The 12,815-nt window shown below is 40.9% G+C and overlaps 1 protein-coding gene across 1 annotated transcript in view; it reads right to left on the reverse strand.

Moving 5' to 3' along the window:
* Positions 1 to 12,815, reverse strand: part of PDE1C (phosphodiesterase 1C) — a 135,559-nt gene that overhangs the window by 22,516 nt on the left and 100,228 nt on the right. The window contains exons 12-13 of the mRNA XM_018565264.1: positions 11,116 to 11,236; positions 9,583 to 9,758 (exon numbers count right to left, since the gene is read on the reverse strand). Of these exons, the coding sequence (XP_018420766.1) occupies positions 9,583 to 9,758; positions 11,116 to 11,236 (297 nt within the window). The remainder of the gene's footprint in view (positions 1 to 9,582; positions 9,759 to 11,115; positions 11,237 to 12,815) is intronic.

The raw sequence follows: 12,815 nt of genomic DNA on the forward strand, positions 1-12,815 counted from the left end.
ACATCACCAATCCCCTCCCTAAGTATAGCCAAACCTGACCCCCTCTCGGGCTCTCAGGCCTTCTTTTTCCGGGGAGGGCTTTTCAACGGGGATGAGGAAGAGATATTCCCCCAAGAATCGAGGAACTTTTGGGCTTGTGTTGCAGAAGTGAAGCGCCATGCTTTCCCATCCTCCGTGGAGAAGCGGAGCACCGCTGGATATTGCAAAGCGAATTTTATGTGGTATCTAACCAGCGATTGGCATACCTCATGGAATGATCTCCTCAATTTAGATGTTTCCATAGAGTAATCCGCGAATAGCAACAGCTTTAGGCCATCCACCACGAGGTTGCGCTGAGTGCGGTAGGTGTGGAAAATATTCTGTTTATCGTAGTAATCAAGGTAGCGTACTAGCACGGGTCTCGGTTTGGCGTCATCTCTAGGGGATCCCAACCTGTGTGCCCTCTCAACCTTGCACGCAGCGGACAGGCCCAAGGCTTTGGGTATAGCGGCGGCGCAAAACGCCCTCAGATTAACAGGTTTCACAGATTCCGGGATGCCAATGACCCGCAGATTATTGCGTCTGGAGCCATTTTCCAAATCGTCCACTTTATCTTGCAAGGTGTGTATGCGTTTGGTCATGTCACCATATGCACGATGTGACTCAGCAGCGTCATCCTCCACATTGCTAATGCGTTGTTCCATGCTAGTGATGCGTGTATTTTGCGCTTCCATGGTCGCATTTAGCTTGCCCAAGTGTAACTGTAAATTGTCCGCAATAATTTTATCCATATCAGCCTTAAGATGTTTGGTCACTTCTGCAGCGATCAGCTTATAATCGATGTGGGGGGTATCATGTATCAGGGAGTCTGATTCACTCTCTCCCATACCTGTGTCCTCCTCATGCTGCAGCTCATCAGCGGCCATTTTGGATCCTTCCCCTCCGTCTGTCTGACTCCCTGGGAGGGCTCTGCGGGCTCTCGGTTGGCGCTCCAGATATCTGTCCATGACAGGGGAGCAGGTGGCAAGCTGCTGATGTGTCGGTTGGAAGACTCGTCTCCGGAAAAGGAGTTGGAACAGAGTTGTTGTCCGGTGACACTTCGATGCTCTCCTCAGTGCCTGTTTAAGGGACGGTTCATTCCCTCCTTGACACTGAAGAGAGCATCGAAGTGTCACCGGACAACAACTCTGTTCCAACTCCTTTTCCGGGGACGAGTCTTCCAACCGACACACTCCTTAAAGAAATGGGATATACACCCACACAATTGGATCACTGAATCAGACTGAAAAACCTCTGAATCACCTGGACCTTGAGAAACTCCAATAACGTGACTGATTGAACTATTTTTCATATGTCCGTTGAGGACACTGTTTGAACTTCACTCTGCAAGATAATATTTACACCATCTTGGAGATAAAGGAGAGTGATCCGGTGTTTTAGTGAGTTGGAGTCCAACCCGGTGACAGTCCGTCCCAAAGTAATCTCCCATCTCTCTTTCTCTTCTTAAACAAACGAATAGTTACACGTCTGATTATTCCTAAACTGTCACAGTTCATTATCCATGAACAAAAGGAATCAATGATTCATGCGGCCAGTTTGCCGGCGACATCAATATCGAACATAAAGGAATACTCAAGTTTATACGAATGAATAAGAATTTCTAAGAAAGAGAATTTGGGATTAAATAAAGAGAGCATACTCTGTGAACTGAGAACGAGACTTTTTTTCTGTTAAGCAACACGCTAATATAGTCTACACATGACTACAATGTTTCACTCGAAGTGAATGATATCTATCTCATGACGACTGATCCGAGCAGTCTCCTCTTTTTTCATATTTTATAACATCTACAGGTGCACACTTAGGGTATGTTCCACAGGGAGCCTTATGGAAGATGATAGGTAGAAGCACTTAGCACCTTTTTTCCGTATCGGGGGGTTTTTAGGTTAACAATTTATGAGGATCGATCCGTATTTAATTCATGTATGTCTATAACCAAAAAGTTTTTAATGGTGAGAGGTGTTTTGAAGGTGTTGTCTTTACTGTGTGTTGTTTCAATGATTTTTCTAAATAAAATTTAATTTTTGCATATTGGCTGCTTGTCCGGATCCTTTAGCTGACCGCTGCTGACTCGTTACCTCTTAACGAGTTAATCCTCTCTTTTCCTTGTACATGATTGTTTGGTCACGGATCGGTCTAAACAAGCGAATATGCAAACCTGAATTAGGGCGTATAATTAGTCGGATCTCCAGGTAGGGACACCAACCTCCTTTTTTTCTGGATACAGTAACCATACCATATCCTCAATTATCTACAAACACTCAGCGATCACTGATCGCTGAGTGTATGTAGCCTGCTCTCCTCTCTGATACACGCTGTCACAGCAGAGCAGTGAGGAGAGCCCAGCCTCCTGTGACAGCGTGGGCTGTCTCCGCCCCCACACCATTCTGCCGGACTGTGATAAGCGGCTGAGCAATGTGGGAGGAGAGACACCGACCGCTCACGGCGGTCTCCTCCCGCAGCGCTCGGCCGGCTGTCACTTTCTCTCCTCCACGCTGGGACAAAGAGCAGAGCCCAGCGGGGAGGAGAGAAATCACGGCTGCACCGACAAAACGGCAGGAAAATGGCAGTTTCTGCATTTAGCCAAAAGTGCCATTTTCGGCGGTGCCCCTCTTCAGCTTTACGCCTGGGGCCAGCACACCGACTGCCCCCCCCTGGTTGTTACGCCAATGAACAAACCACGCTATCACTATGTAATGCCCTTTTCACGTCTATGCATTGTAGGTGCATTTTGTGAAATAGTTCACCATCATAGGCTGTCTGCCCTTTTCACTCCCCCTTCTTGCTAAAGACCCCAAAGGCAGCTGACCTTTTCTGCCTACCTGCACTTCTCATCCTTCTTGTTCCTCACTTTCCACCCTTCCCTTTACACAACTTCCCTTCAGCATCTGCTGCGGGATCTGCATCCTCAAGCTGTAGGGAGGAAATTCTGACAATGGGTTAAGGCTTACCTTACTCCACATCAAGCAGGTAAAGAGGGTCTGAATGGGGTCATGCTAAGAAGGGCCAAGCTTAGGCTTGAACCTTGGACCACACACCATCTCCAGCAGCAGCCTTGATCAAGAAAATATGTCACCTAATTACCCCCAAGACAATGCTCATGAACTCAATGTCAAATTGGCAAAATCAGTGGATTTTGAGGCTGCTCCTATTGCAGTTCATGGAGTCAGCACCCTTCCACAAGTTTTTATGGCCTCTGCTGCAACAAAGTGGCAGATATCTAGCCACCACTTTTATGCCCAGAAGCCATACCTGCCTCCGCCAACATCTGTGAGATCAGAGACAAGGTCCATATGACTACAGAAATGTGACCCAGCATAAATGGGCAGGGACGTTACATCTCATTCACGGCCCACTGGCAAAATTTGCCGGTGGGTGGGAAGAATGCAGGACAGGGCAGCTGGTGGTGCTTCCACATGCTCTGCACTTGGTGACAGTGATAACACAGTCAATTCTCCCCCCTTCTCTTCAATGGCCTTATCTGCTGATGCCTCAGAACCACCATCCTCTCCCCCAAGTACCCCAGAGCCCATGCAATGATCACAGCAAAGTGCTGCCATGCTGTTTTGCAACTGATATGCCTGGGGAACAAGAGCCACAATGTGCAGAGATTCTGAAAGCTCTTCAGAAGCAGGCAGGCCAAGAAGTGGCTGACCTAACATCAGTTTCTGCCAGGCCAGGTCATGTGTGCAATGATACCAATCTGCAAAGTGAACACATCACTGAACAGTCTACACAAGCTGCCTACCAACTTCCTGATATGCAATTCACCCACACTGAAACATAAGCCATGCTGCAGTGGCTGCTTCAGCAGCACCAGCCATCAGCACATTAAAGGCTCCTGATTCAGGATGTGTGCAACATCTTGACATCGTTCAAAGAGGCAAACAGAATGATGCATGGATTAGTGACACAATCCTTCTGGTGTTCCTGGTGGAGCACACACTGCGTGGTGTAAAAGACCAGGCACATCATCAGGAAGAAAATGATGACCTTCTGCTGTCTCAGGGCCAGCAGATTCTTTTGTCTACTGCCATCCCAGTAAGTAAGCAGGAGGCAGAGAAGGGGTAAGAGGAATAGGAGGGGGTAGGGGTGCTTGTGGTAAAAAGGAAAATAAAATAAAGTCTTAGACTTAAACATAGGAAAAATCACCCAAAATGTTAAAGTCCACAGTATTTAAACACTTTGACTAGACCGCTTTTCCAACAGGACCCACACTAACCATTTCTAATCAAGAAGTCAGTATTAGATTGTATTTATTTCACACATATTTGTAGTGAATATGTGCACAGTATTTAAAAACTTTCACTAGGCCACATTTTAGGTCATCCAACAAATTAATCTACGAGCACCAAAGGGACCACACTCATATGCACTAGAAATCACTTCATTTAGGCTGGCCGCACTTCATCAGTTTGGGGACCTTCACCGAACAGTTATTCTGAAAACAAAAGCCAGAGAGCACCATCTCTTGTGTAATGAATAGAAGTAAAAACATAATCACAAATGTAGTAAATGATGAGTCTTTTTACTTATATCAACCTCAGTAGTCAGCAGATTTAGCTGTAATTCACATGGTAACAGGCTGAAAGAGTGTGTATAAATCTTTAGCTGACAGGAATGGCAGTCATGTATTGCACTTAAGCCCTAGGACAACACATTTCTGGGGCTATGCCCCCTTCCTCAAAGCCAATCAAACTCCAGTTCCTGTGTGTCAGATAAAGGTTTGCACAGTTAGTCAAACTGAAGCCATCCTATCTCTATAAATCAGCCAAGCCAATCGAAGCCCTACATTCAAGTAAACTGGGAAGTATGTTCTTAACAGCCTCTCACTCTCTTCCGCAAACTGTGCTATCAAATGCTAGGGGTGTGAACTCAAGGACAAAGCAGTCAATCACAAAAAGGCTGGGGCGAGCTCTCTCAATACTTTGTGGTGCAAAAAAAAAGCATGGCCAGAAAGACTGGTTTCACATGAAACCTGAGCTGGTAGGCTAAACTAATACCAGCGCTGTGTTCTCTATGTATAAAAATCGGCTGCATGTCATGAGTGTAGCCAGTAAGCCCTTCTGAAAATCTGAAAATCTCTGTCTCAAAGGCACAGCCCATTGTGGTGGAAGCCTTCCAATCACTGTAGTAGGCTCCTAGCTTATCAGGTAATGGGTTTTCCATTACAATGGAAATAGTAAGATGCCCAAGTACAATTTTCTCTTCCTGTAAACACTGTGTTACTTCTCTTCATCTACTCCAAGTCTACAACAAAACTATCTGTGTATATGACTGAGTGTAAATATAGCAGGTTTAAGTAACAGTACTGCCAGAATAGCAGCAACTATCTCTGCCTGAAAACACTCTTTGATCTTTGCTCAGGGTTTGTACAACGCACAGTGAGTGTGTATGTGAGTTAGCATAATTATATAAGTTTTTAGCAACAGTAACTACCTCTTCCTGCAAATAGTTAGTGATGTCCTCTATCCACTACATGCCTCAGCCTCATCCAATACACACTGAACAAAGGCTGCTGGGAGCCAGGAATTCTCTAGTGAGGGAGCTGTAAACTTAGAAAACCCCCCATGATTGGCCCTTCTAAGTTCACAGTTCAGAGGCCCAAAAGTGCATTGTTGATAACTGATTACAATGGGTGTGAATTTGTTCACCATTTTCTCAAATTGCTAGCCTGAACCCAAAGCTCATTACCAGTTACTAGGGATGAGCTCAGGTTTGGACTGAACTTGGTCTGAACCTGATCTCTTCTGGACACTGAAGGAACTCCTTCTGTTGCCACCCAATCATCTGCAGCCAGGAATTGCCCCACCCTCAGCTGCACTTAAGCAAAGTGGCAGGATGCAGTGATGTTATTGATCTTATATGGTCACATGGTTATATTTGCTCAATGACATTGACCTAATAGGGCTATGTGTTCATATAAGGCTAATTATGTCAGCACAAGCATCCTACCCCTGTGTTTATGTGCAGTTGCTGGGCTGGGAATGCCCTAGCCCACAGTTGATTGGGCAGATGGCCCATGGGAATAACGTATTTGGAGGAGCTCAGATTTGGACAGGCTTCGGTTTGAATCTGACTTCATCCCTGCTAGTTACATACTCCACACTATTTCCACTCTGAACACGGGACTCTGTGTTATATACTTCAAACCACTAATCATTACAGTATTGCCATATAAATAGACAGTAGGTATTAGTACCATGAGGCTTCTGAATTCCACCTGTTCAATGAATGGGAACATTGTGCTAGTGTATGAATTAAATGCTAATAGAACTACGATTACATGTAATTTCAAGCACAATCATAAGTGTTTCTTGAATTTGGAACTTGTTATTTAGCAACTAAATCATCTGGATATGCATCTGGCTTTTTCAACTGATACATTTTCCTTACGTATAAAATGTGAAACATTTATAAAGAAGATGCTTATTATTTATTTATGTAGATTATAGGTCATTTTTAATTTAGTTTCTTACTAAAAGAAGAACATTATGGGCCTGATTAATTAAGGATATGTGCGAACACTGGCACATCAATCATGTATGGACACCCAAATTGTATCTGCATAGTATTTACTAAAACATGCACAGACAACAGCGTACATATGCTGAATTTACTAACAAGTATAGTTTGGTGCTAAGCTGTAACTTATCTAAAATAAAAATATGAATTTTCTCATGTTTTTGGGTTAATGTGACTACAGTTAACAATTTTACATGCATATCCCCTGTAGAAACAAATTGCAAGTTCAAGCTGATATTTAGGTTGAAGTGTATGGGGGAGATATGCTCACTGTGGCCATAACCAGCATGTCTACACAATTGCATATGCTGATGTCTCTGAACAGCTTTATGATGATAAATACCCATACATGCACTGTCTTTTTCGTTCAGAAGGTTTTTTCCTTTAAATATTGATCCATCTGATGTATTAGTTAATGTACTTCATCAGAACAGAAGGGACAAAAGTAGCCTAATTTGGGTGTTCAATGCTCACTGCAAACCAGGAGCATAACATACTGTATGTATCCAACATATATGCAAGATCAGATAGGTTCAGGGAGCACATTCACTGTGTGAGCCCACAGTACAAATGAATTCTAGCAATTTATCCTTGCTCTTGTTCCTTTAATTTAGTAAATCAGATTCATTGGTTAACATTGTGCTTTCTTAATAAGGACTGTAATGCAGAAAGTAGGAAAGCCTGCTCCATGTTATCTTCTTTGGACTCTGCACTTACGCTAGTACATCGTAAGTATTTGATAGCTAATAAATATTTTACATTTCCATTTACTTTCTGTGCTGGTGACAAAGGTATGCTTTAGAATGATTTAGTACTTTAATTATCTCCAGTGATGGGTCCAAGTCAGTGAGATATAAAATCAGGCTGGCTATTTTAAAGCTAAAATAAGCAGGTAGTAGGATTTACAACCAATTCTGCTTAACTGCATAACGCTCCGTTCACACACTAGTGGTTTTAAACTAATACATTTCAATGTATCTGGTTCACACCTGCGCGGCATCTGCACGTTACAAAACCGTTGCATTGCACAAAAAAGTCCAAGCGAGATATTCTGGGTGGATTTCGCATATTCCGGCTATAGTATTAGCCGCAAATGTACAGAATCCATGTGTACGTAAAGATGTGTGCGTTTTTGTGCCGCGCTATCTGTGAATGAAGCCTAAGAGAATGTGATGCTCGCAAAAACAAGTTACTGCTTGTGTTTTGAAAAGGGTTTAATGACCTAGTATGACCTTTACTTAGTCCAGAACCAAAACTAGATATGAGCTTACTGTATAATGACAAACTCTGAACTAAAATTGTGGTTGTTTTGATTTAAATGTCTTTAAATTTATACTGTAGATTTATATTATCTTTTTACTATTTATGTAAAATGTATGTACAATTTATTTCACAAATATACATTCAATACAAGGTGCATTCTGGGTTTTATTAAGGGAAAGCATGACAGGAGCTGTTTTCTTTTTCAACTGTGATCTTCAAATTGAAACTCTGTATGTAGCTGTAGAGAGCAGAGAATAAGGTGTGAGAGGGGGTTTAAATCTCTAACCATTACACTGTATATGCCATCTGAGTTTCAGTTACTCTGCTCTTTAATAACATTTTTTTTCCGTGAAGCAGCTAAAATTAGCCTGGTAAACATGTAAGTCTAGTTGAACGTTTTACCTGCTGGCCTGAAAATTGTGAATAGAAATATTCATAAGCAATATTTAAAGCAGAACTCCAAGGAAAATTATCCTTAACCCATGCTCATTTTAGTCTAAGTTTAAAAATAAAAAGTGATACTCCCTTAATCCTCCAAGCCGACTTGTTCTTCGACCGGATGAAAGGAATCACCAGCACTCACAGGATGTGAAATTCTTGTTCATTTTTATTGAACGTGCGCCACATGTGTCAATCACACCAACGTTTCAGTGCCAAGCAGGGTCCCTTCCTCAGGGCGCCATCTTCTAGGGTAATAACGTCAGATGAAAGCATGGGGACGCGCATGTGGTTAGACTAAATGAGGACAAATAGTTTCGGGAACGTTAATGTGAACATGTGAGCTTTGCACCTTGCCGGCTCTGTTTCTAGCTGAGAATTTTTTTAACAAAATGGATACGTTCCAAAAGTAAGAACGTAAGAAGGAAGATTGTTTCTGCAGTGTATATATGCAGCTGAGTGTGTTGGAAAGAAGTTTGATCTGCATAAGCGCTTGTGACCTAATCTCATATGAGAAAGGATCCAGGCAAGGAGTTGAGCGGCATATATTGCTTGGGCACGGGTGGAAGGAGCACTGAAGAATAATTATTAATTGCACAATGATATGCATCGGTGAGAAGGCTATACTGGAGGTGAAGGTTGTTGAAACATAGGATTGTTTAGAGTGACTTATAAAACAAAGTTTACAAGAGTTTATATTGAGATATCAGATGATGTTTATTTAAAAGACTAGGTTCACATATATTTTTATGATTTTCACAGGACACTGATAAATGATTTAACTGATTGTATACAAGAGATTTTGGATGCTGTAACTGATTCTCATATGAATTTGCACCTTATGTATTTACTTTGTACACATAATTTTGCTTGAAGGTATTTTAGGGTCTATGGCGCCACTTATATTCATAATTTACAGCACATTCTATACACTGTGTATAGGATGTGAGGATGCCAAGGGACCTAACATTACTGCAGGAGAGGAGGAGACAGGCAGAAGGGAGCTTTCTAAATGCAAGCTGGCTTGAAGGATCGGGTGAGTATAACTTTTTTATTTCCGAGCCTAGACAAAAATGAGCACTTAACCCTTGCAGTGTAGTGGTAGTCCCACTGCAAGGGTTAGGAACATTTTTCCCCAGAGTTCTTCTTTAACATTTATCTGAATAAAACATGTTTTAAATGTCATTTAGTCCTGAACATAAAGTAAAAAATATAATAAAGACCTACATTACCTTTAAGCAATCTTAGGAGAAGATAATGGTATTATGTCAGTACCTAATATTATAACTCAGCTTAACAATTCTGCATATGCATCACCTTTGGCTGCTTGTGCCTTCCACTTTTCTCTGTTCTGTAGTACAACGTCATACCACGTATTTTTAAAACTTTTGAAGTCCACAGTGAGGATTGAACAATTCAAAGAGGCACTTCCTTCTGATCCAGTGCTTTTCACACTCGATCGTTTAACATCTGAGGGAGTTATGCTGTTTAAACTGAAAAATTAATCAATGCAAATAATTAGTTATAAGAGTGACTACACAAACAAACATCAAGCAGGCTATTTACTTAAAGTGTATTTCCACTTTTGCAGCTATATTGGGATAACACCAACTTTATTACCATTACATGTTCCCATTTACATATCATAACGTTTCAAAAAATATTTTAAAATTGCAGCTTACCTTTTTAGTTGTTCTCCATGACTGAAAAGTCCTGCTTAGTCCTCCCTGTTTAGGAGGGGCTGGGCAGTTGTCTTTGCCATAATTGACCCTGTCTGTATTGTGCTAGAAGATTTCTATTATCTGCTGTTAACTCGTTGTGCAGGACTGTCTGTCCTAACAAGGAGTTAAAGGAGAACTATGAGGTGAGTGCTTTTCACTCACCTCATAGTTCTAGCCGACCTGTGACAATGAGACTGTCACAGGTTGGCTCAGTAGATCAGGAGGTGAGCGAACACATACCGGCATTCGCTCACTTCTCGATCCAGTCACAGCTCTCTGCCGTGACAAGGGAGTGGCTGGATTCCCCCCTCCCCGCTCCGATCCTCCAGCGCTGACTAGCTGTCACTCACGCAGCTGGGCGGATGTAGCTCGCGGTATACTGCGACGTCTCTATACTGAGCTTAGGGTGACAGGAGGATGCTAGTTTGTGTCCTCCCGTTACCCTATGGAGAACTGTGGGGAAAAGCCCTAACCCCATAGTTCTTTAAAGATCTCAAGTCATTGTATGTTAATGCACATAAAGAAAATCTCTCCCTAAGTGTGTCCGCTTGCAATCTATTCAAGACATAAGAAGCTTGCCTTTAGTATCGTATATATAATCTTGCGCCAAAGAAACAGCTAAAAAGGTAAGAAATGTATATATTTTTTATTATTTGTAGGTATGCTGCATGAATAGGACACATAATAAACATGTAGGGGGGTTTCTCAAATTTGACTGCAAAAGTGGAAATACACTTTAAGCTTTCTTGGTAATAAATAGGTGCAATTAAGATAAAAATATCCTAATCCAGTTCCAATGTGTCTTTAAATTCTATTTTTTGTTATTTAAAAAAACAGTTAAAGAGTAACAATTTTCTCTCATTTAATGGAAGTTTCCTTATATTTTATTATAAAGTGTCTACTTTGCTTAAATCATTCTCTCAGATTGTTTTTAGTTGCACCCCAAGATCTTCTTTTACAGGAAATGTATATAGCTGCAACAATCTAGGTCCAATATAATGGTGACAGGTCCCTATATATAATAAAAAAAATTATACCACCATACCTACTGGATCTGCTAGAAAAAGTCAATTAATCAAGCAGCTTTCAACTGCTTTTCTATTGAAATAAGACTTGCATAAATCTTTACCTAGATCGCCTAAATCCTGTGAGCCCAGACCGAGAGGCTTCATCAATGAGTGGGATTACAATCTTCTCTGTCATGTCTGTCAACACTGTAAATGTTGGCTCCACGATGAAGTCTATAAATCCTAAAATTTTATTGAAACAATAAGCCAATGTCAATGTCCTATTCATTTCATATTCATTTCTTCTGACTGAATCAAACAATATACTGAAAAGATTTTTATTGCTCAATGATAACCAAAATGTCTTTATACATTATTGCTATGTTCAAACTGTGCACTAGATGGAGGCAAAGTGCATGTAGTGAAGGTTATTGCTGCAAGATAAAAGCTTGCAATCTACTGAAAATGACTGTATTAAAAAAAGACCAGCAGTGATAATATAATATGAGCAAGTGCTGGTTCTGTAATGTGAGCGTGAACTACTGAAATAGGTAGTTACTGTACATCTGGCCAGTTATGTAAAAGGAACATTTAGCCAGCATCAACTGAGAACTTTAACCTTAATATGCATAAATGTCTCTGCACAGGCATATCGTCTAACAGTACAGTATTTTGGTGGAGCTCTATGTAATAGAAGTGCTCCTAATACTGGGAAGGCCTTGTTTTCCCACTTTACCCTCTTCAAAGCCTGAATGTCAGTAGCAATGTTTGACTTATTTGTAATTTTTGCTTTTCTTGGGGCAGTGCATGGCCTTACTCCGAGGTCTATTTATACATTTTTTCACACAACGTTCACCAAGATTTCACACATTTTTGCAATTGAATCCTGTAAAAAAATTTGAAATCTGGGGTGACAGTTGTCAATCTTATGTAGAAACATGTATTAATAGTACCCTAAGGTGGATATTTATAAATAATGCATGAATAATTTGCAAAACTATTCTTAGTATTAATGTTTGCTTTTCAAGTCGCATGTAATACCACAAAAATACCGCATTATGGTCACTAAATTGAATTGTTTATAAATAGACCCCTCAAGTGTTGTGTGCTTTTTCCAATGTGCCAGTTTTGCAGTTGTGTTGTTTCTTGTGTTGTAGCTTAAATAATACTTTACTTTACTTTAGTTGTATTATTGATAATTCTGCTTTACTATGAGTTTATTGGTGGGAAAATATTTATGGTTCCTTAAACATGCGTCAAAATTCTGTATTTTCCTTTTACAGAGGAGTTGTAAAGCATGAAGCATGTATGAGGAGTTCATTCATAATCAGATAATTTCACAAGCGCTTACCCTTTGGTGTATTCTTTAAAACATACACAGAACATCTTAATTCATATTAACCTGAACTTTTCCATAGACCTTAATTTCTAAAATAACAAAATAAATAAATGCTTTCTTAAGTCAATACATACAGTACCTATACTATTGTAATACTATAGAGCACCCTAGAACCTCAAGTATCTGGGACATGCAAACATATACTTCACTTCCTGAAGTCATAGGTTAGTCCACCTACCACTGCCTATAACTACTGGTTAAGATAATTGCAGGGCAAATCAACAGGTTCACTTTAATGTCCACCTCCCCAACTGCACACAATCTTCTTTTCTTCCCTCCCCAGTCATCAAGGTTAGCTGTCTGGATCAGAGAAAGATTGCCCCATATCAGCCCCATATTGAAGCTTACAGGACTCTCTCATGGAGTGAGTTACATTAATTCTCCATACCTGGAAGTACCAGGTATTTTCTTCACCTCCAATGG

This window comes from Nanorana parkeri, unplaced genomic scaffold (assembly GCF_000935625.1).
Source record: "Nanorana parkeri isolate BGI_ZX_2015 unplaced genomic scaffold, ASM93562v1 scaffold826, whole genome shotgun sequence".
NCBI classification, from domain to species: domain Eukaryota; kingdom Metazoa; phylum Chordata; class Amphibia; order Anura; family Dicroglossidae; genus Nanorana; species Nanorana parkeri.